General features: G+C 51.0%; 2 protein-coding genes across 2 annotated transcripts; both read right to left on the bottom strand.

Annotated features, from left to right (window-relative positions):
- Positions 1 to 208: 208 nt before the first annotated feature.
- NAA60 (N-alpha-acetyltransferase 60, NatF catalytic subunit) lies at positions 209 to 17,474 on the bottom strand. The gene is made up of 7 exons (XM_039732529.1): positions 17,333 to 17,474; positions 6,536 to 6,651; positions 5,311 to 5,440; positions 4,085 to 4,181; positions 1,738 to 1,972; positions 832 to 1,014; positions 209 to 345 (listed from the first exon to the last, which is right to left on the bottom strand). Exons 2-6 carry the CDS (start codon positions 6,643 to 6,645, stop codon positions 858 to 860), a joined length of 729 nt encoding a protein of 242 aa, XP_039588463.1. The 5' UTR covers positions 6,646 to 6,651; positions 17,333 to 17,474; the 3' UTR covers positions 209 to 345; positions 832 to 857.
- Positions 17,475 to 18,461: 987 nt separating this feature from the next.
- CUNH7orf26 (chromosome unknown C7orf26 homolog) lies at positions 18,462 to 26,032 on the bottom strand. Its single transcript, XM_039732526.1, has 6 exons — positions 25,773 to 26,032; positions 24,679 to 24,900; positions 23,428 to 23,593; positions 21,240 to 21,767; positions 19,558 to 19,597; positions 18,462 to 19,043 (listed from the first exon to the last, which is right to left on the bottom strand). The coding sequence occupies exons 1-6, from the start codon at positions 25,962 to 25,964 to the stop codon at positions 18,872 to 18,874; spliced, it is 1,320 nt and encodes a 439-aa protein (XP_039588460.1). The 5' UTR covers positions 25,965 to 26,032; the 3' UTR covers positions 18,462 to 18,871.
- Between the last annotated feature and the right edge of the window lie 1,224 nt (positions 26,033 to 27,256).

Raw genomic sequence — 27,256 nt, 5'->3', positions numbered from 1 at the left:
ATTGAAGTGGTTGCTCAGTGCAGACCCATGAACCTCCCTCAGCTGCTCTCAGCAGCTGTGGATGGAGCAGGAGCAGCAGCTGAAGCCCCGACATCGCGCCGTGGGGAGGAGCAAACCGAGGCGAGGGGAGGCGGGATGGTGCAGCATGCACACGGAGAGTGAGGCCGGCCCGGGCTGCCGCGGCCGGGCACGCCCACGGCGGGAGCCGGGGCTGCAGCCCCGGGGTGAAGTTCTACCAAAGGTCAGGCCCTGTGGAACAGGCAGTTCCATCCGGGGCTGGGTCACCGGCCAGGAGCTGTCATCACTGGAGCCAGAGCCGGGTGTCAGGTGGAAGGAGAAACAATCCTATGGAAAGAAAAGAGGGCAGATGTTTTAGGGAAACACTTAGGGAAGGTGTGCTGGGGAGCCACTGTCTGAAGGAGAAACAATCCTATGGAAAGAAAAGAGGGCAGATGTTTTAGGGAAACAGGGAAGGTGTGCTGGGGAGCCACTGTCCTGGAAAGATCAGTGCAATGGCACTGGCAGCACTGGGGCCTCCAGTCACTGTGCTGGGACTCTGAGGGCTCAGGAGCTGTGGGTGCCTGAGCTGCACTCTGCTCCAGCAGCTGGGAAAGGAAAGGGACAGCAGGTTCCACCTGCTGTTGGCTTTGGGCTCCAGTAAACAAGGTCACAATTTTATTTCCCTTGAAATGAAACCTGCAGGGGTTCAGCTGCTGGCTGGAGCTGGAGCACAGCCATGCCCAGACACTTCCACAGCAGCAGATGAGCTCAGCCCAGGATGTGTCCCAGCACAGTGGCCGTGGCAGGGAAGGAGCTGTCCCCAGCACCCACCTGCGCTTCCCGTGCGCCCCGGTCCCTCACATTGTCCGGCTGTACTCGATGCTGCTCTTGGCAGAAATGCCAGACCAGGGCAGGAGGCTGCAGAGGAGGCTCTGGGCTTGTCTGTATATCCTCTGGGGAATGGAGCAGGGGCTCAGGCTGGCCAGCGTGGAGCCAATGTGCTGCAGGTAGTCAGTGGCCACCAGTTAAGGACAGCAACACTCACACTGTAACTCAGCAAAGCACATCCATCACTCCTGGAGCTGCCCTGCCTGCAGGGACCCCTGACACAGTGGAAGCTGTTCAGCTCAGTCAGATCTGCTCCTGGCTATCACTGCCTCCACCCTTCCATCAAAAGCAGCTCTGCTCTGCCCTGTAAAGGATGGCAGTTTGGGAAGGGAGCTCCAGCTGGTGTGGAAATACCTCCTCTAGGCAGTTCCCTTTGCACTCCACAGGAGATCCTGTGAGGATAGCAATCCCTCCCCCTACCCAGGGAGGATGGAACTGACCAGCTACACCCAGGAAGGATCAAGTTTCTTCTCCATGATCCATTGATCTGAAACAAATCCCCTCAGTCAGTGTGGGAGCAGCCTGCTGAGATCCAAGCCAGCCCAGGCTCACAGGGGATCTCAGGTCACAGGAAGCAAGACCAAGGGTTTCTCTGCCCTGTTCATGGCTAAATCCTGCACCCTACAAGCCAAAGCACACCCAGAACTTTGGCTTAACACCAGCACTTGCTCTCACTGGCATCCAACTTGCTCCAACCATTCTACACCAAATAACTCTAACATCTCCTTCCTTCCAGCTTCAGATTAAACCCACATCTGAGCAGGTTTCAGTTCCCACATCTACCCACACTCTGCTGTTAACCCCAAGCAGGGTTTGGCCTCTGCTCAGCAGCCTGCAGGGAAAGGATATAAGATTGTCCAGGGCGGGTGCCCGCCGTTGATGTACAGGACGTAGGTGAAGCCATCTTTGAGGACCCCTCGGATGGAATAGTAATAGGGCAGGTAGTGGTGCTGTTTAAAGTCTCTGTTTTCATAGAAGTTTATTGCTGTGTTGTTGGTGGTGAGCACGTGCAGGTAGATGGCTTTGCAGTGGTCCTGGGCAGTGGTGGAGATGTGATCTTTCAGACTCTCAAGCAAGAGGGAACCTGTTGAAGGGAAGGCAGCAGGATCACAGTGTGTGTGGGGCCCAGGGATTGCTGCACACACCTGGAGACCCCAAATCCCCCCCAGTTCTCACAGAACCTTCTACATGGTTTTCTTACATTGTCCCACCTGTGAGCACAGCTTCAAACCCCAGAGATTTTAAAGACACAAACCTCTGACTCAATAACCCCAAGGATGAGCAGAACTTTGTCAATACTGCTCAACCCCAGCAGAGAACTCTTGGCTTTGGGGAGGTCTGTGACTCATTTTCAATGGTATCACTTCCATCCCATACATGTATTTATTTTAAAGCCATTTGATACAGCAGAGTGTCAAATCAGGACTTCACAAGCAGGTTATTGTATTGTGTCTGCTGAACTTGAATCAAAATCTAAGAACTGCTGGGATTTTATGATACCTTCTAAGGAGGAGTGGAGACAGTCTCCTCCAGCCTGGATTTGCTGCAGCCAGCAGGAAAAACCAGGGAAAGGTTCAGAGGACACTCCAGCCCCAAGAGACAAGGCCTGGGGTTCATCCACACCACCTCAGCATGGCACGGACCCAGCAGAACCTGCATGGGAACCTCTTCCAGCAGGTGTGGTAACACCAGGCTAAAGAATGAGCCTGACTAACACACAGGGAGATGGCTGCTGCTGTTTCACAATCCCCAGGGCCTGCAGGACTCCCCGGAGGACCCACAGGATTTCAGAGCAGAAGTCAACAGCACTGACTTCATGTTCTCTTGATACTTAGTGAGAATCTGTATCAGCCAAGATCAAAAAAAAACCATTGAGACATCAACAAAAGAGCAGTTCAATTTTGTTATGAGATATTCCAATCTTCTACCTCACAGAAATCCAGCTGTCCTGTGGTTTAAGAACAGCAGAGAACTAGAAACCAAACCCTTTTACAAAAATCAGAGCAAATCAGAGCTTTAGTGCTCAGAAGCATGGCTGGAGTGAAAAGCCTCCTGCATGAAAGGCTACAGCTTCAAACACCAATAGGAAAACTCAAGAGAAAAGTCTCAGCAAAAGCAGCAGCAGCTTTTTTTAGGTTGTGTTGCTACAGGTGCAAGCTCAAAGTTTTTGAGAGAGCACAGCAACATGCTGTGCAGATGGAATGGATACAGGAAATACTGACTCTGAAAGGAAAAAATTCCAGCAAGATAGAACTGGGGGAAAAAAATAGGATGTGGAAATTAGGAGGAGACTGAAAACCATCATAATTTTACAGAAAGATCTCTTTACCAGCCTCTGTGATCATTCTGTGCTACCACATCCTTCTTTGTACTGGAAAATCCTCTCCAGTGGCATTTTAATGGAAGGTTTAAACACTGCTCTCACCAAGGACTCTGTGGTCATTTCTTTATGTATCCTCTAAGTTTACACCTCTCCAAACCTGCCTGGGGGAGAAGGGAGGACTTGGAGATGCTGAGTTCTACCCAGATCACTGAAGAGATCCAGGTGTGCACCCCTGGGTCACGCTGCCAAACCTGGCAGATCAGAGATCCACACCCTGCCTCAAACGGCTCCAGAAGGGCAGCACTTGGTGACAGAACACAGCTGCTCTGAACACAGGGAAAGCCTTTCTGACCCCAGCATTTCAAATGGCTGCAGGAGTGCTGCATGTGGCAGCAGACACTCAGAGCTGACTTGTACATTTGAGATCTAATCAGGCACAAGTTACACTATTTTCCAGTTCCCTTGTGGTTTTCTCACAGTTTGTTCTATCTGTTGAAGATGAAAGATTAAAAGCAGCTCTGTTTTCTGCCTCAGGAATCAGACTGCTGATACCCAGAAAGAAAATAATTTCAAACCCTGCTTCTGGGTGAAGTTCTTCATTTCAGACACTCTCAGCAGCACCAGTGTGAGTTTTTAGTGTGCACAGCTGGCTCCTGGGAACAAGACTGACAAAGGCCTGTGCTCTGTGGAAATATTTGCACATTGTGTTGTGCCCACACCAGTAAAACCTCCCAGTGCACCTGCACTGTCCCACCTGCTGGTACCAGTCACTGGTAAGGCTTTCCCATTCCCCAGGGATACTGCAGGAGATACCAGAGCTCCTTCAGTCACACCTGGCCATACACCAACAGCTGGCACTGAGCAGCATCTTACCTATTCCATGTTTTCTGAACTCCTTCACCACTCCAAGACTTAGGATGTAAGCAACTTGAGTGTCCACAGGAAAATTGGAAGCTAGGATATCTCCATCCTGCATAGAGATAGGACAGGATTTTTAATAGGGTACCTGGGGAGGGGAACAGGAGAAAGCAAGAACCCTGTACTGGAACTCCTGAAAACAAGGCTGAAGCAGGAAACTTCTCTTAACTGAACAGTCTTAGCTGAAGCTTTTGGGATGGAAGTTAAAATATCCAAGCATAGGGCTATTCCTATTTTCACATCATCCTCCCAGAGGCAGAATACAAACCATGCTATTTCCTACTATGTACATTATTTGTGGGTTAGGGACGGAACATGCTTGCTTTCCTTACCAGAAGGATTCAAAGTGCCATTTCTGGAGCCACCCAGCAGTGTTTAGATCAGCCCAGCAAGTCCTTGTGGCCTGCAAGCTGCACCTGAGCTGTGTCAGCTGGGGAGGACAAGGAGCACATTCCACAGGCCCAACTGCCCAGAGCAGTGCCTGAATAAACCCTTGGCTTTCAGCTTGTCTGGAACAAGAGCCTTTTGGAGAAGTTGCTGAAAATGCAACTTCTGACTTGGATGAGCTTTGAGATGAAGCCAGACAGCTGAGGTGAGGAGACCCATGTGCTACTCTGTGCATGCTGGGTTATTGTTTAACCACACCACTGAGGGCCTTCCAGGAGTCAGGCACTCCCTGCACTGCCCCTGCTTTTTTCAGTGCTCTTCTCCCATGCTGTCTTCACTGACCATCTCTTCTTTCCCTCTCTGCTGCACTGGACTGTCTCTCCTGGCCTCCAAGCTCTGTTATCTCTGAAGTCCAAGCTCTCTGCAGAGAGGTTACCTCCCCTCAGGGCTTGGGACAAGGACTGTGTAAAGGGAAGAGTACAGCTAACCCAGTACAGCCAAGGAAGCATTTAAGAAAAAAAGAGTTTTGAGCTCTCACAGCTACACCAGCCATGGCAGGGATTAGCCTGCAGGTTCTGATCCCTCAGCTCCCCATGGGGGCCATGCCCAGCAGGAAGAGCTTCTGTGGTGCCACACAGCTCCTCACCCCTGCTCCACTGTGCTTCATTCCTTACACTAACTGAGACCAAGTGTCTGAGCAGGGCAGGGAAAAGCCCCACCCCAAAGAGGTGCCATCCCCATTCCCCACAGCAGGGGTGGGTTCTGTCCTGCTGCAGCCCAGGGTAGTCACATACCTCTTTGTGAACCTTGGTCCTGCTCTTGATCTCTGCCACTATCATCCCCACGATGGAGCCTCTGTACGTGGCTGCCAGGGAAAAGAACTTCTTGTTGGAGGTGATATCTCGGTACCATGAGTCAGGGTACCTGGAAGGAACCAGAAACAGCAATGTCTGGGGATGCAAAGCCCATGGGATCAGGCATCAGGTGCTCCTCAACTGGAAACAGCTGTTGCATCCCATTTAGTGCCATGGGTTCTTTCATCATGTAATGGCCTCCTGCCTTGCTAAGAGAATCACATTTTCAGCTCACAGTCTTTGCCCAGAGCTTTCACATCCATCTTTAGCAAGTTATTTTTAAATGCAAGATCCATCTGCCCTCATCCAAGAGCGTAAGGATCTCATTAATTTGATACATATGTAAAAAAATGCTGCATATTGATAGGGAAAAAAAATTATCACACCACCAGCCTCCAGTTCTCCTCCTCCTTCTGCAGCTACTAAAGGGAAACTACTTTATGTTCATTTATTTCCAAATGAGAGTTCAGCATGTCTTGCCTTTAAAAGAAATCTACAAACTCAAAACATTATGAATGCTTTTGCTGATTAGTTACATTTTATTCAATCTTAATTATAATCTGCTAGGATTCTCTATGAAGCTAAGGTTAAAAATCCATGAAGTCTAGAGCTGTGGTTTCCCTGGATGCTTCAGGCCAGAAATCTGTCAGTGTCCCTCAGAAAAGCTCCTGTGCTTGTGCAGCCATGGGCATTGACCAAGTGTGGTTTTGGGGAGCTGGCCTGGGGCAGGCTGAGATCAGCAGAGCTCCCAGGGAAGCCCTGCTCAGCTGCCCCAGGACATTGAGAGCAGCCCCTCAGTGCCAGCTCAGTGCGGCTCTGGGGGTGCTGTCCCAGCACCACGCTCCAGGACACAACTTCCTTTCACAAGCACAGGGATGCTGTCCTTTTTCCTGCAGGTGCTGCCCTTCCCCACCACATCCAGTCTTTCTCAAGAAGCTGATCCCTCCCTTCAATGACAAAGCCCATTTTCCTGCCCAAATGCACACCCAGGAAGTTTCTAGTGACTCCAGTACGCTGCAGGACAGGCAGCAAAGGACCTTTAACACCACCAGCACCGCAGTGCACAGAACATTCCCAGCCTGCTGCTGTCCTGGCAGCAGCTCTGAGGCCACACAGAGCTGGAGCAGTGCAGGCTGACCCCATTAGTCCCAAAGCAGGCACGTACTCTATAGGGAACCAGTCTCCACAGAGCTGCTTCACCGTGTCTATGTCATCGTGGCACAGCAGGCGCAGGTTCACATCCGTCAGTGCAGTCGGGGGCACCTCCTCTGTCATTCACGCCTGCAGGGGAAGGAAGCAGAGCAGAGCTGGAGCACAGGGCTGATCCAACAGCACCGGGAGGGGCTTTTAGGGACAAAGGAATTCCCCAGGAAAGTGAGTTTTCAGGGGAGGTGAAGCAAAACAGAGCAACATTGACCTGAGGAGGAACTCAAAGCTGTCCTGGCCTTGGGACCAGCCCAGCTGCAGCTGAGCCTGACCCATCCCTCCAGCCCCATATCCAGGCACATCCTGATCCTGGGAGCACAGTCTGGTGACTCTGTGTGCGAGGAGCACGTGGCCACCAGCCCTTCCAAAAAGAGCATTAAATGAGCCAACAGTGTGCCAAGTGTACCTTATGTTGCATGGAGCTCTTCAAACGTCCGTGCAGCACCAACATTTTGTTAAAACAAAACTGAACAAACAGCTTAAAAAGGCAGCACTGCTGGAGAACATTTAGAAAGTCCTCTTGCACAACCCTGCCATCTCCAGTGAGTACATATGCAGAGGATTCCATCTCTTTAAAATGTCCATTTTGTTTAACCTGTGCTGGTGAAATGAGATCTAGTTTCATCTCCCCTTGTTCCTGTGTGCCACAGCTCCTCCCAGCCCAGCACAGAGCACTCAGATACAGAAATCCCAGGACACCTTTTCTCCATAGCCCTGCCACGAGGTGCTGAGCACGAATAGAACACTTGCTGCAATGTCTTCAGCCTTTTTTAACAAGCACCAGGGGGAAAGAAGCAAGTGATAGCTAAAGTGGTTGTAAAAGCATTTGCAGCACTGATGGATGACTGGAGAACACATTTTAGGCACGACCAAGCCCCACGTGAGACAGACAAGGTGAGTGGAGACAGGAGGAGTCTTCCTTCATCTCTCTCACTCTGACCCTCTGAGGTAAAAGAACCAGACCAGAATGCAAATTTAAAAAACCAAAGCCACCGCCCTTAACAAAAACAAATTACTTAAAATTTTTACTTTCTTTTTCTAATTTTAAGAGTCTCAAGTCTTGGTTTCAAAGTGCCAAGTTATAAGGGAAAAGCTGCAGAGGAATGTTTGTCTATGCCCTCTGTGAAAAGGGATGCTCAGCTCTCCAGTGTTCTTGATTTAAAGCTCAGAGCTCAAGGAGGAACAGACTTAAACACACTCCCCTTTGGACTGCATATGCCATTTGAGCAGCTTCAACACAAATATTGTAACTGGCAAAGCTGCAATTGCCAGTTTGGGCAATTTTAGGTTGCCCAACTTACAATTTAGCCATTAATTATAAATGATTAAGTTACTGAACATTCTTGGACAAGCTCTCAAGCACATGGTGGGATTCCCTGGGTGTCCTGTGCAGGGCCAGGAGTTGGACTCAGTGACCCTGATGGGTCCCTCCCCTTCAGCATATTCTATGATTCCACTCTGCCAGTTACAGTCACTCTGTATGGAAATGGATCATTTGTTCCTCTCCAAAGAATTCCTTAAAAAGCATCACAGCTATTTTCCAGCCTGTTCCAGGACTGTGGCTGCCTGTCTACTTGAGCAGCCCACAGCATTCACAGTCAGTCCAGGTGCCAGTTTTAAAACAACTTAAGCCCCTACAAAACCTGCACTCCTTGCTGCCTTTACAACTTCTCTTACACTCCCAGAACTGGCTGGAGCCCTCAGAGGCCAGACTTGGAATCTGTATCCTGTCTCAGTGGTGCACACACTCCCCAGCCCCTGCCTCTGGTGACCTTTTAAAAGCCTCAGCTTCACCCCATGGGACCCTGAAGAAAGAAGGACAAACATTTGCTGGCTGAGGCTCATCTGACCCACACAGGTTTGGGATGCTGTGGACCCCAGTGTCACCCCCCAGCCCTGCTGAACCCTTTGCTGAGCCATTTCTGAGCTGTGACACACCACAGGATCGCTTCTCTTGCAAAGTTTCGATGCCCCTGTAAGGGAACACCCCTTCTCAGCATTAATAAATCAGAGAGAAATGAAACCACCATGCCAGAGCCACGGCTTTGCTAATGAGTAGAAAAGGCAGGGCAGCACAGGACACATTCCTGTGAGGATTAATCCATGTGTATTTAACAGCATGTTCTCAAAGAGCTGGGCAAGCATTACGCATTATCCTGGAGCTGGAGCCAGCCTCCAGCAAGTAATCCACGACTGTTTTGTTGAACAGGATAATCCCCCTCCCCTCAAATTCAGACACCCACGGCTGGTTGTGTTTGCAGGGACTCAATCCAGATGCTCCAGCACATTTAAAGGACATTTGGGACACCCATCTGGCACAGTGTCCTGCCACTGGGGCTTAGGAGAGCAGAGCTGTGCCACTTCCTCCTGGCTGGGGGAGCTGTGGGAAGTGGCTGCTATGAGCAAGAGAGAAGAAATTCCTGGCAAATCAATTCCCTTCATGACCAGGTGACAGCCTCGGGGTCTTCTGGATACCTGGAAAACCCCCAAGAGCAGGTCCTGGCCCTGGGCACAGCCTGTGGCAATGCTGTCCTTAGCACAGCCAAAGTCCTGAACTCAAGGCCCAGCCAACACAGTGACCTAAGTATCACCTTTAGAGTCAACTTAAGAGGACAAAATACATGTTTGAAAGCACAAAATAAAACAAAAATAGTATTAGTGTAAAGCAAAACCCTGAAAGTTAAAAGGCCTTTAGGAGTTTGGTGGCAGCAACACTGACAACACAAGTTCTGACTTTTGAGACCAAAAGGTGGCTACTGTGAAGCCAAATGCAGGCTCCAGGGGCATGTGGTTAATTCCAGGGTGTCCATGGCCACTTTGGAAAGCCAGAGTGAAGTTATCTTATTTCTTTTAGTATCTTTTTCTCAGGTGGCAGCCTTGGGTTCACACGATGGCCACGGTCTGGGAGGCGATGTGGCCAACACCACCCACTGTCCCCCTCCTGGGGACACAGTGACCTCACCCTTCTGTCCAAACAGGAAGCACTTCAGCAGGATTAGAAAATGAGCCAACATTTCATGTTTTATTTAACATTTCATGCTTACAAAGGGATACTGCAGATAAACATTTGAAAAAGTTCTGAGGACACCCTCTTAGAAAATACTGCAGTCAGGAGCAAGTAGAACTAGAAACTGAGCATTTAATTCCCTTTCTTACCTAAAACTTGCAGATATTAATGAATAACACATTCATTTCAAAAATACAGGAAAGCATAAAAGTTTTAAGCATGGTGACTAGTTTTCTGTCTTGCTCTATTGAAACAAATCTAGCAAAATGTTTTGGCCTCAAGTGAATTGGGTAGCTCAGAGGAGCCTGTGAAATTGTTATGACAAACATTTAGCAGCAATAGAAGTTAGATGAAAAGAAATAGTAAATGCATCACTAAATAAGCCAGCTAAACATAATTTTAATCTAAAGTACATTGTGAGGCCTGAACTTGCTATTTAAAAATGATGTCAGAAATCATCCATAGCTGTAATGAACAGCATTTCACAGCTGTGTCTAAGGGCAGCAGAGCCCCTGGCTGCAGCACTGGCCCTCCAGGGCTGTCCTGCTCACTCAGCACCATGGAGCCAGGCACAGGCACTGCCCTCCCACCTCCAGAGCTGGGGAGAAGGAGCAGCTCTTGTTTAGAGCCAGTGCAGGAACAGTTTCTTTACACGGGCCAGATGCTTCACAGCTAAGACACCTCAGCTCAAGCTCTTCTCAAGAGCAGGAGGTTTTCATCCCTCTTAGAGCTCCTGTATTTAAAAAAAAAATCATAATAAAATCTACACAAGATCACACTTCTAGAGAGACAGGCAGCCATACAGAACCAGCACTCTCAATCCAGCAGGGTGCTCAAATGAAGGATAAAGCCTGATGCTTTGGCAGACAGCTGCTTAAATGTGTTTGAAAATCCCTTCAGCACTTCCATACCTACAAAAACCTGGCCAAGTGGTTCTACAAGTTGAGATTTCCCTTGTTTAGCACTGTTAGACATGTTTTAACAATGTTTTTGCCTTGTGCATCCTACAAAAATTAGTTGGATTTCACCAGCAAACAAGATGCTGGTTTCATTAATTTTTATTTTGACTTTAGCTTCCAAGCAGATAAACTCATGAAATTCCCAAATAAAAATTTTATCATCTAGCAACAAATATCACTGAATTTCCTAGCAGGATAAAAGCCAGGTAACCTTGGTTTGACTAAAGTGAAACAAATAGCAACTAGGATTGTTTACAACTCTAATTCCCAGCTAGGGTTGTATTGACTTTCAATTTAGTGTTCACACAAAAACCAAAGTGAAGGAATCTTCTTCACTTGCAGAAACAAAGCTGGATCCAAGTTCATCGATATCTTTTACTTTATGTAAAAGCTAATTGAGATCAATTCATCCTACAGAAAGCAGCAGAGCTGCAGGGAAGAATAAAGGCTGTGTGTGTTCATACATGGGTGCCACAATTCAGGCAGCATTGTCCCTTCAGGCACACCCAGCCAGGTGTCCCAGCACCCCCAGCATCAAACAGTGCAGATCCTCAAAGACTCAGGATGAAGATTTTCACCTTCAGGAATTCAAAGCATTCACTCTGTGCACGCTTCTGCTGGATTATTAAGGATTATCTGCTACCCTTCCACAGAAGGAAAAGATTAAGTTCCTGCAGATGACTCCCAAGGACACAGCACGAAGGGGCTGTCCCAGAGGAAGGGCAGTGACACCAAACAACCCCCTGGGCACAGGGAGGGGGCTGGCCTGTCCTGTCAGCCCCTGCCCAGCACTGCAGGACATGTCAGTGCCCCTATTTCACTTTACAGACACTCCCTGCACACAGGGACAGAGATGGATGTCCTGGTGCCTGGTTCCCTCACACCAGAGGTGCTGCTGCAGTGTCACCACCAAATCCTTGTTTGCAACTCCAGCCACCATCTGGACAGTCCTCAGATCCCGCTAACACAAGATGTGCAGGAAAGAAAATTAACAACGTTTGGCATCCTCTCTCACTTGTAAGTAAATAGGATCAAACAAAGCTCAGAGAATCTGACAGCTACCAAAATGCAGGATTTTAGCTGTGACTGATCACCACAACACCCAAACCAGCCACAAAGTCTGCTGTTATCTTCCAGAGCATGAGCAGGAATTTTCACAGCTATAAATCTCTACCTTGTGCTGTCTGACACTGGGGATTTGATTTATATTAAACCATTCAGTCTGGACCAGTCTAATTCCACAAAGCAGTACAGATTTCCCTGCTGCCTTTCATTTTCAGCTTACTGTGTTTTTAGGTTACTGGTCTCGCAGGGAATGCTCCACACACACACCTCTGTCACCAAGCTCCTTTCATTTAATACAATGAAAGTGCAACTGGATTTCAAAACATCGTGGATTCATTACTAAGAATCTCAAAGAGGCACTTCCAGGACTTAGGGCAACGTTATCCAAGCAACAGGAGCCAAATTTTTAAAGATATTTAAATAGTTGGCTTGACAGCTCAGTGCTGCTTCAAGCACAGTCATAGAATAAAACAATGTAGGTTGGAAAGACCCTTTGGGGTTTAAGCCAAGTTAGATCAGGTTGCTTAGACCCACATAAAGTCAGTGAGAAGCAAATCTCTTCACCCTGCCTGGAATCAGACCAAACCTTTGGACCTAAAGGCACAACTGGAAGGTGAGACATCAAATGTGCTGCCTGCAGCAAGACCCCCAGCTCTGCCAGTGTGCAATGCAAGCACACCTGGCAGGGCATTTGTTACACTCTGCTCATCCATTTAATGCTCCTGCTCCTTCTAGGAGTGCCACACGGGTTCATTTGGGACAGGCAGCACACAGACCCCACAAGGCAGAGCTCCCCTCATTCCTGCTTCGTTAAGCAAACCCCCAGAGCCCAGGGTCACACACTGAACCCTGGCTGTTCCACCTCCATCCTGTACACAGCCCATCCCACAGGAGTGCTGCCTGAACTGCCAGCACTTCCCTCCCTGCACCAGCAGAACCTTGGAGTGAGAGAGATTCTTAATGAGGAATCTGGGACAAAATGACTGATTCTGTGCCTTGGTCTGAAAAAGGCACAGTACCATGGGTGGAAGCAGGCCCTGATTATGTGACTTCACAACAGCCCAGAACACCTTTTGATCCATGTTTCTCTGCCTTTCCTACCAGAATCAAAAGCACTGAGCCCCTCGTGGGCCCCAGGTCACTCAGGGGTGTGCACTAGCTCAATATTGGAGCTCCCCAATATTTCAATTCCTTCAACAGCAGCTTCTTTCTGTGCAGAAATGCCCTCTCAACCACCTGCCCTGGCACAGCTCCCCTGGCTGCCACATGAGGAACACACCAGGTTAATCCAGCCCTGCCATGTGGATCCCATCTGCCCCAGAGCACATCCCAAGCACTCATGGGATCACTCTGGAGAAAGGAGTTTGTCAGTGCCTGGACTTTCTTGTCCAGTAAATCCATCCAGGGCAGTGTGCTTGACTAGCACCCACAGTGGAGGAGGGCAACACCCAGTGAGCTCGGGGAAGAAGGTGGTGTAAGGAAAGCTGAGCTCACCTCAGCCCCAGGAGGCTGTGGGGTAACCTTGGGCTGAGATGAGACATCTGCACCACTGAATTGTCAGGTGTCCTGAGCCAATTAATAATCACAGCTTCCTGAGAGGGCTACACCAACATGGCAGGAGCATACACACAGCTGAGCCCAAAGTGTAACAACTGGATAATTTTACTTTACAAATTTACTTTAAAAAGGTAAATTTTGAAGGAAGCAAAGCAGGCTTCAAATTGTCTACTCCTTCCCGAGCACACAGAGACCAGGAAGAGGCACCTGGATTTGGATCCATCCATACACTGCCATCCCTGTGCTCAGCTTCTGCTGTGATTTCAGCATGTTGCTGATCAAGCAGACTCCCACCTAACACCAAATACACCAAACAAGTCAGTGGATTTTACACCCTCCTCGTGTGGAACAGCTACAAGAGCTTGGCCAGAGCTCGTTGAACTCTGACAGCCAGGAAGGCAGCACTGTCACCCACAGCCTGGGAAAACCATCCTGGCACTCAGCCCTCCTCCTGAAGACTCACCCTAGATGGTTCAGACTATTTTCCCTCAGCTCTGAAATTCTGAAAACACTGTTCCAAGAACAGATTTGTGCCTTGTCTAGAGCTCCACACAATTTTCCACTCTGCCCTCATCGAGGTGTGCACACCACAGCACTGCAAGCCTCCAAGCCAAACACCCAGCATCACTGTCACTGACACCTTGGCCTCCTGCCATGAAGGATCAGGATTTGAAACAGTCCCCACAAGGATATTAAAAGGTGAGAAGGCAAAATGTACTTCTACCTGTGTAGCAAGCAGTGGTTATTTATTAGAAATAAAGAACACTTACTGTTAGTGAAAATCCTTTTATACCCCTGATCTTCTGCACACTCGGAGCTGGACTTGTCAGACTTCCAGCAGCAGAAATCATTAATGTTTTGTGTGTGGGTCACTTTCTGGGCTGTTCTTTCACCTTACAGCTCTGGAAACATTACTGGAGCCGTGCATTTCACAGGCCCCAAAGGAAGTGTCTCTAAAGCACACTGCACAAGGCCTGGCTTCCTGCTGCCCCAGATACAGCAATTCCTCTGGGGAATGGCAAACAAGAATCTCTAAGAAGGTTTTGCTGTTAAATCTTTTCTTGTTAAGACGAGGAAGGGAAAATCTGCTTTGTGACAGTGGCACAGTGGGGAGTTCAAACCCAAGGGTCACAAAAGAGGCACACTGGCAACAAGATCCTGCCTGGAGGGGAGATTTAATACACAGCAAGTTTCCTCTTCCTGCAAAAAAAACCCAAAAAACAATCCCCAAGCAATCCATCACACCTGCAGGCCTGCTGCCCTTTCTGAATTGGAATAAACAGCCACACAGAAAATGTAGTGACTGAAAACACAGCAAGAAATGCAGCCTACAAACCCCTGGGGAAGGGAATTTGAGGCTGCCTCCATTTCCTACACACTGTCCTCATTATGGAGCAGCATCGACAAAACCCAGCCCCTCCACCTACACCCTCACAGGAGACACCAACACAACCGTCCAGAGGTTGCTGCAAACAAGGGGCCTTAAAATAAAATACATTTTGTAAATGCTTGAAAAGAACATTCCTTCCTCAGTTGTAAGACGAGTGCCCCAAAGTTAACACTTCTCCAAGATCCCAACTTTAAAATGTGAGCCAAAACTGCTTCCTTTTTCCTTTCCTTTCTCCTTTCCTTTTTCCTTTCCTTTGGCATGAGACTCTCAGGTTCAACTCAAAAACTCCACTGCTGCTGTTCTAAAATAACAACATTTCAAATGGATTCTGGCACAGCTGTCTGCTCTGACAGCCACAGCAATAAGTTGAGAAGCAGAAATTAAAAACTTTATTAAAAGTTGATGTTGGCAAACGGAGCAGCCCCTGTTCCTGCCTCTCTGCAGAGTGGAAGGTGAGTGGGGGGACAGAGTGAAACACGAAGCTCCAAAGGACTCTTTTAGCAACACTGAAGCCCCAGGGCTGCTGTGACAGGTTAAACCCAGGAAGGGAGGAGTGATCCCACTGAGAAAGGCTTTGGAGAGCACCTGGCTTCCAGCTTGCAGACAAGGTGCAGATCTAAGGCAGATCCTTTCTGCTGTCACTCTGAGCAGCAATCGGTTCTTTAAAAGCACCTGAACACGTCAGGGAAGGGAATCCTGCCCAGCCCAGCAGCTGGGAGCAGCAGGAAGGCAGAGCTGCAGGATTTGTGACTCAGCCCTGCCAGGAGGGGCCTGAGCTGGCCCTGCCATTGCTCAGGTACTCACAGCAGTGCTGCACCCTGAGTCAGCCCCGGCAGGCTCAGCCTCACCTCTCACCCGTGAATTGCACCGGGAGTGCCTGGGGTGGGGCCACAGAGTGCAAAGGAGGCAGGAAATGAAATGAGGGGTGGCTTTTGGGGTGGCAGGAGCAGCTCAAATCAGCTCTGAGCCCAGCACTGACTCACAGACCACAGTGGCCCAGCCCCTGTACTCAGAACACCCCAAAAAACCCCATCCCCACATGCAAATAAAGATCAGCCTTACTGGCAAAGAAATAACACCAGGCTTTGGTAATGAAAATAAGTGCACGTGCTCTGTTATGGCTCTTTGGCAAAGAGCATTCTCTGAATTCACGGCAGCTCCCACAACGTTTCACCACACCCAGCTCCAGTGTGGACAGCAGGAGTCAGGATGGCTGACACTGGCTTGGGAAAAGAAGTGAAAATGAAGAATGCCACGGGTTTTCAGAGGCATTCACAGCACAGCCCCTTCAGAGGAGTCAGACACCAGAAGCCAATTTGCCCTAAGCACATCAAACAATCTGCTGAGAGAAACAGCAGCAGCTTCAAAGAGCAAAAATATATTGTCCCAGCACCAGAACAAATGGCTCCTCCTTTGCCACCAGGTGTGGAAGCACTACTTAGAGCAGGTTACAAGGTGTAACAATTACTTTTTAACCTGCCAGAGAAAACCTTCTGCTTTAAAAGCCTGGTGCCTGTCAGTGCTGCTGAGGGGGATGAGGCTGCTCAGTTTGTTGTATAAATGAGCTCTCACGTTAATTACCACACACTGGACAGACCCAGCAGCTGGGTTTTGGGGTTTTCTTGTAGTTTATTTTCTTTTTCACCTCACTTGTGAGATGCCTGGTAGAGTTTATTCCAACAGACAACTGGATAATCTGAAAACACACCATGCTCTAGTGCTCCCAAAATGCTCCCAAGGGTCCTCCATAAAGACTTCTGAGGATACTAACCTGGACTAAGGAGAGTGTGAGGCAGATTAAAAGAAATTAATTACAGGAATAAATTAGATTAAAATCATTTAGGATGAATCCATAGTGAAAAGAGAGTCCATTCAGCAGGTTCATAACAACTGGCTGGAAGAGGAGAGGGGCAGAAATGCAAAAGTGCTGAAGATCCTTTGGGACAGGGCACAGACCCCCAGGATGGTGAAATCTAAAGCTACTGGCAGCTGCAGAAAGCTCCCACAATGCCAAAAACCAAGTAGACTATAAGCTGGTGGATAAGAAAAGGGACTGGAGCTTGAAGGAATGCAAACTTTGTTGAGCACAGCAAGGGGGAGAAGCAGCCACGCTCACAGTGAGCACAGCTGTGGCCCAGCAGCAAGGAGGAACCAGCAGAACAAACAGAGAGGGGCAAGATCCACCTGAAAGGAGCTGCTCTGAGCTGCTGCAGGTGTTTGATGCCTCTGCGTCTGTGAATGAGACAGGGAAGGAAACGTGGCCAAGGGTCAGGAGCTCGGCAAGATCGCCCAGAGCGGGCTGGGACTGCAAAACCGGGGAAAACCGGCACAGAGCGCCGAGCTCAAACCGACCCCGGCGCCGTAAATAAACACTCGGGCCGCGGGACACGGAGATCGCCGGGCGCCCGTGACCGAGAGGGAGCGCCCGAGACCCGGTACAGCTCCGGGCTGGGCACCGCCGGGCCGGGGCCCGCACGGCCACGAACGAGCGGGAGCACCGGGCCCGAACTGCCTGAGGGAGCACCGGGCCCGGCCCGCGCGGCGTTCCGGCCTTCCCCGGGGAACCCGCCGCGAAGGAGCAGGACACGGAGACGGACACAAGCGATGCCAATGGCGCCCAACTCCCCGTTACCGGGACGGACGGAGCACGGCCCCAGGGCCCGGACTGGGCCGGGTTGCCATGGCAACCGCGCCGGGCCCGGCCCGGGAGAAATCGCCATGACAACGCCAGCCCCCTTCCCCAGCACAGAGACGCCCCCCAAGCTCTTCCCCGCTCACCTGGGAGGGGCGGCGGACGCGCCCTCAGCACATCCCGGGCGGCGGAACCGGACGGGGAGCGCCGGGCACGGACAGCGGCGGCACTTCCTCAACCGCGCACCGCGCAGTAACGCGCCGTCCCATTGGCTGCCCGCGGGGCACGTGGCCACGGGCGCCGCGCATGCGCGCAGAGGCGCGGCGGTCCCCTGAGGCCACGTGGGCGGCGCCGCGCGGGGAGGGCGGCCGGTAATTAGGGGAGGTAATTAGGGGAGGTAATTAGGGGAGGGTCCTTGAGCGCAGGCGCTTGGGGAGCAGGAGGTGGGGCTGGTCACCCGGCCGGAAGCCTCCCTCAGCCCTTCAGGGACAGGAGGCAGAACTGTCACAGTGTAAGCGCTTGATGCCATTCCTGGTTCTAATCCACAAGTTAGGCGTTCTTAAGGGTTTTTCCTTGTTGTCGAGGCGCTAAAAGGCGAGGTGAGGCAGGATATTTCAGTCGGAAAGCACCTGCAAGGATTGCCCCGTCCAACAGCCTGACCAAAAGTTAAAGGTCTGTTTTTATTGTGGCTTCAGCTGAACTGGAGGCTGGACTGGGGGAGCTCCAGAGGTCCCTTCCAACCCTACCTGCTCCGTGATTATTATTAACCTTCCCCTTCCACAGTCTTCTTGCCAGCTGTTCCATTTACATCAGATTTTCCCACCTTCATTTGTCCTTTTTGTTGCAGCCAGTTGGAACCACAGGTGCCACATCTCCTCACAGGACAGCAGCAGAGGTCATTGTCACCTCTCTGAAGTGTAGGAAGAGCCCCTTTTTTCCTGCTTTTTCATCCTGCAGCCCTCAGAGAAGCACAGCAGGACAGCAGAGGGGCTGACACCACCTCTGGCACCTTCCCAGGGTGATTCCATGCACTCCGTGCTGCACTCGGAGCTGGCCAGCACAGCACTGCCAGCCTGTGGCCAGTTTTCCAGCCAGCATTAACAAAACACCCCAAATCTCACCCCAAATCCTCAAGAGGCACCGGGTGAGGTGTGTACAGGGCATTTCCCCAGCAGGGAGGTCAATGGGTCACTGCAGCCCCAGGTGGGTTTTGTCCCCAGCCCAGCACAGGTCTGACAAATTGGACCTTTAGAAAAATCCAACTGTTTGACATTGTTCACAAAAGAAAGCAGCAAATTTCTTTTATGCTTCTTAAATTGTTTCCTTTAATAGGAAGTGCTGCTTTACTCTACCTTGTGCTTCAGAAACAAACGTTTGCCTTTCCAAAAATATACAGTGTACACATACTCTGTAGCTATAGATACAAACATTTACAAAGAAACAAGCAGCCTGGAGTGGAATAGCTCGGAAAAAAAAAACAAACAAATCACACAAGGCCTTGCCTTGTGGCCCTCCCTCAGGAGGATGAGCCGGGCTCACCCTGCTGCGAGGACACTGCAGAGTCTGGAGCTGACGTCTCCCGCTGCCGTGCCCCGGCTTTGCCCGGGGTCTGCATCCCGCTGGGCTCTGCTCCGAGCAGGGAAAGGCGATTCCCGGCTGTGTGTGGGCTCTGCCGGCGGGCTGGGCTAGCGGATGGGCCGGTAGGGGAAGGGCACGGCGGGCAGGAAGGTCTGCACGGGGTGCGCGGGCAGCGCGGGGTAGCCCAGCGGCGGCGTGTGGATGTGCGGGTAGAAGCCCGGCGGCAGCGCCCCGTGCGCCGGCTGCTGCACCGGGCCCGACATCACCAGCTGCAGCAGGCTGCGGGACAAACACAGCAGGGATGTGTTAGAGCTGCTGGTCCTGGCTCCAGGGACGGGTCACACCCAGCTCGCAGCGCCAGGAGAGCAGTGGACAAAGTCAGTGACACAGTTCTCTTCTCTACAGCTTCAGGGGAATTTTCTCCTCCCTTCCCCCCATTTTTTTAAAGCCCTGCTCTTTTTGCAAAAAGCAATTGGCAAGGCAAGAGCTTAGAGTGAGGTAAAACCAGTGGGGAATTAGAGATGGGACAATTTAAGGGCAGGTTCCTTGCTGGGACTTCATTGTCCTGTGGTTTTGTTCTAACACCCACAGGTGGGAGCACTGAAGCTCCTCTCTGGCAGGAATCCAGGGAAGAACCAGCCAGCACTGTCTCACCCTCATCCTCATGCTAAAGTGCACATGAACAAAGGCCAAATTCCACAAGGACAAATTTTTAGGGGAAATTTTGTCTCAGCAGCCCTCAAGTGTCTCGGAACATGCATCAAAGCCAACATAGCTGCAAAAAGTCTCTTACTTGTTATGTGGTAGCCTGGAGCACACAGTCCTCAAGTCATCTGAAAGAAGATACAACATTAAAAATAAGAATAAAACAGAAATAGAAAAAAAAAACCAGAATAAAAACCAGAATAAAACAGAATAAAACAGAAACAGAATAAAACAGATTGGTTTTCTCTCTGCTGTCCTTTCTAGGAAGGTCAGATTATTGAATAATAATTAATTTTACTGATTAATTACTGATTACTGAATCTGTCAGTAACCTGTCATCATCAGGAAATCCAGAATCCCTCTCTCAGGCACAAAACCTTTACAGGAGAGAAAATGTTTCTCCATTTCAGCAGCTCTCCCCACCAGCCCCTTTATTGTTATTGATGTTTGACATTAAGACAGAGAAGCCTTAGGATGGGTTTTGCAATACCAACACACCAACAAGAAGTAACTGAGACACAGGAAGCACAAGGTGTGACCCTGCCCAGTACCTGGTTTGTGTTGGTTTTGGGTTTTTTAACCACTGCTGCTGTAAAGTATGGGTTGGGTTTTCTTGCTGGAATCTATCAAGAAATTGCATGTTTTTTAACATCTCCAAACTTCTGCTAAAGCAGAATACTAGAACCAAGGAATCTAACAACATATCCCCTTGACAAAGTGTTTTTGGGAACAGCTTAAGAATGAGCTCCTGCTGACACACACAACCCCACTGAAATATCCTGAAATTACACTGAATTACCTTCCACAGAAAGAGCAAGTGCTCAGAATGTTCCAGCCAAGAACAAACACAGCAGAAATCAGCCCTCAGATCAAAAACCTCTGATTTCTCTTTGTGCTTATAACACTCAGAGTTACTTTATACAAAGATGAGGAAGAAGAACATTGAAAATTGGCCAGCAGCACTGGTTCAGCCAGGACAAAAGCATCAGATCCCTGCTCAGGCAGAGACAGTTGTGGTCTGCACTTAATGCCCCAGCTGTTGGAGAGCTTCAAGCCCTCTGGCATAACCTAAAATTGTCTGGTTTCAAGAGAATATCACAGGAAAAGAGTGTGTGTGGCTGACCCTGCCCTGTGTTGGGCCACTTCCCTTTTATCTCTCCGCATGTCTTTTGGGAAGAAGTGGCTTTGGAGACAGGAAAGCCAGACAAAAGCCACGTTAGCAGCCCTTTTTTACTGAGTTCAGCTGAACTTGGACACCCTGTAATGGGGTCTCATTAGAGGTGAGCTGAACTCCCAGAAGTTTCAGTTGAAGAGGTATTATTTGCTTTTCAAATTCTTTGTCTAGCACACCCACCCAGGGGTTTATGTGCTTCATGGCCTCTCCTCGGCAGGCAAACTGAGAGAATTAAACTGAAGAAAATCAAACAGTGCTTTTGAAATAGCTACAGGCAATTCTGAGGGGAACAAAGTGTCCCCATGCCAGACACCCAGATACAACCCCCTGGTGCACAGAGCAGGGCTGTGGATCAGTCCCCACTCTGCAAAGCAACGCCTCACCCACCCACAGCAGTGATCTCTCCTTTCTTACTCTCCAGCCAGCTATTTTTCCTGAACTATTTTGTGCACTGTCACTTTCTAACAGGGGAAAAACCTACTTTATATGCTGTGAACACCCTGATCTTTACTTCCCTCACCCCAAAACTGCCTCTTACAACTTCTGGAGGAGAAGAATCCCCTGCCAGGTCTCCGGCAGCCCCACAGACAACTCACCTCTGGTGCACAGGAGAGCTCCTGATGCCATGGCCACTTGCAAAGCCTGAGCCAGCCTGTCCAGAGCAAGTTCAATCTCTTTGGATGCATTGAGAGGATTGAGTTCATCAGACAGTCTGTTAATGTCCTCCACCAGGGGAACCACGTGGTCAAAGGGCACCAGCCCCAGGCGCCCATAAAGGTTTTTCTCTGTCAAATGCCCCTGGAGCATCATAAGAACCTGCAGGACACTCAGATGCAGCTTGGAATACAGCTGGTGGCAATCCCTGTCTTCTCCTGAAGGCGAGTCCTTGGCAATTTTGTTGGGAGCGTGTCCATTGGAGAGAGAGGCCTTCTTCTTCCTCTTGTAGGCCAGGGGAGCCTTGACGCACCAGCGGATGAGGCCGGTGAGCGGGGTGAGCTCCAGGAAGCCCATGGGCAGGCTGGCTGCAATGGGGGTGTTCAGGAAGGTGATGAGGATCAGGCGAGGGTCCTCAAAGATCCACGAGACAATCAGCTCCAGCAGGTCCGAGGGAGGGATCAGGTCATCTGGAGATGGAGTTAATGCTGGGTAAGCTGAGCCTTTATTACTTTATTTGTTACTTTACTTCAGGTTCTAATTAGTCTCTCACACACACCCATCCTACACTGTCCCAATTACAACTTCTGAACCTCCCCAGTTCTGCTGTTCTTCCCAAGACACCAAAGGTAATTTGTTCCAGGGAAGACACAGCCATGTTCCTGTCACCTTCCCCACCTATTCCAAAGACACCACCAAACACTGATAGTTATCCCCTTCCCCAGCAAAGATTCTCTTGTCATTTTCTTCTCTGCCACACATCACCTGCTCATTTTTCCCTAATTTAAGTCTCCTTTATCCCACAGGAAGTACAATGGGAAAGGGAAATAGGAAAAGCTTGTTGGCTGAAGAGAAGGAAGTGCCAATAACTGAACTCATTTCTTTTAATACTTACTTACCTAAACAACCATGTCTTGTGGAAAAACACAATGCAACAACACAATTACATGACATATAAAGGATTATAAGATTATGTAAAGCTTCAGGTGAGAAGTGAAAGATGGTCATGAACTTGACTGCAGACAAGAAAAACCCTGACACATCATCCTGTCACAGGGGGGTGTTGGATTGGAAGAGCAAGCTCCTTTTTCCTTGTGTCACCAAAAACATCTCAAATAAACTAAGGAATTAAAAAATTACTTCCTATGACTCAAGTTATTTCCTTTCTGACATGTCTTTCTGCAATGATGTTGGGATATAAAATATGCTCTAAGCTCTACCAAATACTTTATAAAAACAACATAAAGATTAAGCCTGAACCTCTCTTGTACTCTCAGTAATGCCAAGATATTTATCTGGAGAAGAATGTGCAAAGCATTTCCTTTATCAATAATAGCATTTGCTTTTCTGGATTAGAGGTGGTGTTGGTACTTAGTGTATGGCTGTTCTCTGGTCTGCCAGGAGCTTTCTGTGGCTGAATAGAGCTAAATCAATCTTATTTTAGACACCTACAAGTGTCTGAGCAACAAGCTGAGGCAGGCTGTACCCCTGGCAGGTCACACACACAGTTAAGGAGTGCACTGGAGTTATGATTGTGTTTCTCACCACTGCTCCACAGAGAAATCCTGCTCCAGCCTGCCAACATTCAGAACTTGTTTCTCCCCTTTTTGGACGGGATCAGACTGACAGGCAGCCCTGAGTCTCTCTCAGGGCTGACTGAGCCCAGACAGATCAACTTTCACTCCCAGAGCTGCTCAGTCAACAAGGTCCCATGTCCTTTGCCCTCTGTGGGGGACAACGCCCTTTGTGTCAGATGTTCCTGGCTGCTTCTCCAGCAAAGACTCTTCCCTGCTTCCCAGAGAGGCTGTGGGCTCCAAATCCCTGGAAGTGTCCAAGGCCAGGCTGGACAGGGCTTGGAGCAACCTGGTCTAGTGGAAGGTGTCCCTGCCCATGGCAGGGGGTGGAATAAGCTGAGCTTTAAGGTCCATTCCAACCCAAACTAAGTCAGCCACAGAGTGGTTATTTTTATTCTCACCCCAATGCCAGATGAGGCAACAGCCACACCCCTGAGCTTCCCCTGGCAATAATTACATGGTAACACCTCTTTAGGATTCGAGCAGTTACATCTCTTGCAACAGTTAATTCCTGGTGCATTTCACTGCACTCTCCCTGGAAAAGATGCACTTTTACCCGAGGAGAGGTCGTAGAGAGCTGTGACTGAAGTGATGAACTGGCAGCAGAAGCGAGGGCTGGCAGTGAAGATCTGCTTCAGGGTCTGGATGGAGCCTGGCACCAGGTTGCAGTAGTCATCCACCAGGGCTCGGGCCAGCCTCACACAGAACACAGCTGGGGTCCTCTGCAGGGACAGCACAGGGGACACCAGGTCACACTGCCACAGCCTGCCCCACGGGCTGGGTGCCCTCCTGCCCCACTGGCACTGCACTGCCGTGGCTGCTCTCCCTCAGCACATCAAACACCACTCTCACAGAAACAAACCACTGTATTGCAGTACCAAAATAGATGGGACATCTCGAGTTTATGGTATCTGGGGCTTAAAACTGAAACCTTTAGAGATTTTATTGTTTTACTACTTCTGCAACCCTCCTTCCCTGTGAGGGCAGTGAGGCCTGGCACAAGCTGCCCAGAGAAGCTGTGGCCTCTGCAGCCTGATCTGGAAGTGTTCAAGGCCACACTGGCACAGCTTGCAGCAACCTGGGACAGTGGAATGGGATGAGCTTTAAGGTCCCTTCCATCACAAACCATTCTGTAGTTCAGCTGCTCCAGTCCCAGAGCAACTGGTTCAGCTGCCATGCCTGATATTTTTGATGTGGAAAATATTCTGTGGAATCCTCACATCACTCAAAAGCTGCCATCTGAAATAAAAATACACCTTGCCCCGGCGTCAGCTGTGACTCCTGCACATCCCACAAGGGCAGCAGGAACAAAGGTGCACATCCCAAAGCCCACAGTGGGGAATCTCAGTGGGAAAGGAGAAGACAGAGGAGATCTCCAACCTCCTGCATCCACAGAAGACAGACACAGGTATTTTGTGCCTCTTCCACACCCAAACCTGCACATCAGGAAGGGTTTATTTCCCAAACTCCAGAGTCAGCTTCTTCAGGCAATGTGACCAAGGTTTGCTCCCTGCTTTGGTCAAACCCTCCACTGAGCCCTTTCAATATGCAGGGTTTGGGGGGGATTATTAAAACTTTCACTGACAGTAAAAACAAACCACCCAAATATTTTTTTTCTTCCATTGCAGCACATGAATGGATTGGCAAAGCTCTCCCTGATGCCAGAGCACAGGAATGGGCACGAGCACAGACATGGGGGCAGCTGAAACTGCCAGGGAGCAGCAGCTGACTGTGCCCAGCTCATTGTGCCACCCTGGAGCTCGCCCTGACCCTTCCCCCAGGCACCCTGCCTGCACAGGAGCTGTACCTGCAGCCAGAAGGCAGCACAGTCCAGCACAGGAACCCTGCAGACAGCCACTGCCATGGAGACCAGCTTCCCCAGCAGAGCCATCCTGCTGTCATCTGCTTTGTTCCCCTGGGGGCTGAAGAGAGATGAAAAGATGACCTGCCGGACTGAATCCTTGGTCTGCTCTTGGAAATAATTGCACATGATCTCAAGGAGCTGAAGTTCCTGAAGTGGGGTCAGTCTCTGAAAGAAAACAAAAGCAAAGCTGTAAAATACACTGAGCCTCCTGAAGGACCACAAACCAAGTAAAAAGACAGGAGCAGTAAAGGCTGAGAGCTTCCCTTTGGGCTGAGGGACCCGATCTTTATGCACAGCAAACATTCAAGCTTCCTGAAGCACCAGGGCATTTCTGTGGTGACACTGACAGCTCCAGGTTTATCTGCACACCTGGATACCCAAAGCTGGTGCTTGCTGCACCTGCAAGTGCTGCCCACCAAGTGAGAGAAGAGGTTACATTGCTGGGGGGGGAATATTTCCTCTCTCTGCAAATACCAGCACTGAGGACACTGCAGGGCAGCTGGGGCAGAGCTGGCAGCACTGAGGGCTGCAGGGCCACGTGCCCCAGCACTCACCAGCAGCTGTGGCTCCTCACTGCTCATCTCTGAGCCCCAGCTGCACCCCAAACCACCCAAAAACCCTGGCAGGGCCCAGCTGCAGCACTCAGGGGCTGCGGGCAGTCCCCAGGGCCCCGCAGTCCTGGGCAACCCATCAGGGACTGGCCAGCAGCCCCGTCCCTGCCAAAAACCCTCAGTCACCAGCACCCCAGGGACCCCGTGCTGTCATCCTGGGGGCTCACCCCCAGCAGCAGAGCCCCGGGGAGCCAGCCCTGCCCCTCTGAGCCCTCAGCAGCAGAGCCCCGGGGAGCCAGCCCTGCCCCTCTGAGCCCTCAGCAGCAGAGCCCCGGGGACCCAGCCCTGTCCATCCGAGCCCCCGGCCCGCTCCGGAGGGGCCTGTCCGGTTCTGAGGCCTCGGGCTGCAGCAGGGATCCCGTGCTGAGCTCCCGGGCCTGCCGTCCCCCGCGCGGCCCGGGCCCGTCCCGCGTGTCCGAGCCGCACCTTGGGCGGCGCTCCGCGCTCCTTGGGGACCTGGAAGAGGAACTCCTCCAGCAGCTCCGTGGGGCCCTTGTCCACGAGCGGCAGCGGCGAGTTCTGCAGCTGGCTGCTGAAGTAGATGTCCAGGTGGTAGAGCACCTCCTTGGCGGCGCTCAGCGCGTCGCGCCGCAGCAGCGAGTGCCGGATGTCGCTCATGGCCCCGCTCCGCTCCCGGCCCCGCTCGGCGCGGCCTCCCCTCGGCGGCGCGGACGGGCGGCCGCTACGGCGGCCCGGCCAGGACAAAAACGGTCGCGCGCCGCCGCCGCCCGCAGCGCCCCCTGGCGGGGGTAACGGGGGCTCGGCCGTGAGGGGACCGGGCCCGGGGATGGGCGGGGGACAGCCGGACACGGGGACAGCCGGACACGGGGCACTCGGACAGGCGGTCCCAACCCTGGGGGGAGCCTGGCCCTGAGGGGCGTCTTGGCCCCGGGTGCTGGTGCTGGGGTTGAGTCAAGGGTCTCAGCATGGAGGGCTCTGGGCGTGAGGGGATACCGGCCCTGGGGGCAGTGCTGGCCCTGAGGGTGATGGCATGAAAGGGGTCTGACCTTTGTGGGGTCTTGGCCCAGAAGTGGTGTTAAGCCCTGGCACTCTGCTTAGAGCGGGTCTTAGCCTGGGTGAGGTCTGGGGGACCTTGGCTCAGGAGGGTTTTGGTCCTGGGTCCCCTGGAGGGTTCCTGGCCTGAAGCGGGATTGACCTGGAGGGTTTGGCTGGGGAAACCTGGCGCTGTGTCCAGCCTGGGCAGCCTGGTGGGGGTACCTAGGTCCAGCCCTGATGCCACTGTGGGCAGCACCCCTGCCCTGGAGGGTGCCTGGCTCCAGGGGAGAGGCTGGCATGTCCCCCAGCCCTCAGGATCACTGCAGGGGCTCTCCTGGGAAACACGGCAGCTGCCTCTGCAGGCAGGGACATCAGCAAGGCCGCTGGACAGCGCTGTGTGAGCTGGGGTGGAGGGCTGCCACCCCCCGGCACTGCACGGCCCTCCCAGGACAGAGCTGAGGCAGGTGACAGCCTGGGGAGGGTCTGGGCATGGGCACCATGGCAGGGATTTGTCGTTCTTTTGGGACTTTTGGCTTCACACCCAAGGACCGCACTGGCATGGCTCCTGCTGGCCCCAGCACACTCACAGCTTGTTGGAAATGTGGGGTGCTGGATGGGAATGGTTCGTGTTGGTGAAATAAACACTTTTTAAGAGAATTTGTGTCTGGTGATGAGTGAGAGTTGCCCATGCCATGTATTGGGAAGCTGCTGATCCCCACAAGAGATCTCTGACATTCATTCCACCTTGCAGAGCTCTTGTTGGCATTTTAATCCCTTCTCGGCCTTACCTGTGGTGGGAGGCATTGGCAGAGGTTGAAAGAGTTCTTTTTTCACTGAGCAGACCTTTGCTTCCGTGAAAAATGCCATATGGAGCCTGCGGCCTCACGTGATCCTTGGCTGGGCAACCACCTGGC

This window comes from Passer montanus, unplaced genomic scaffold (assembly GCF_014805655.1).
Source record: "Passer montanus isolate IOZ18808 unplaced genomic scaffold, ASM1480565v1 scaffold8, whole genome shotgun sequence".
Lineage (NCBI taxonomy): Eukaryota > Metazoa > Chordata > Aves > Passeriformes > Passeridae > Passer > Passer montanus.
The sequence above is the reverse complement of the archived record's forward strand: the minus strand, read 5'-3'. Positions and strand labels throughout refer to the sequence as shown.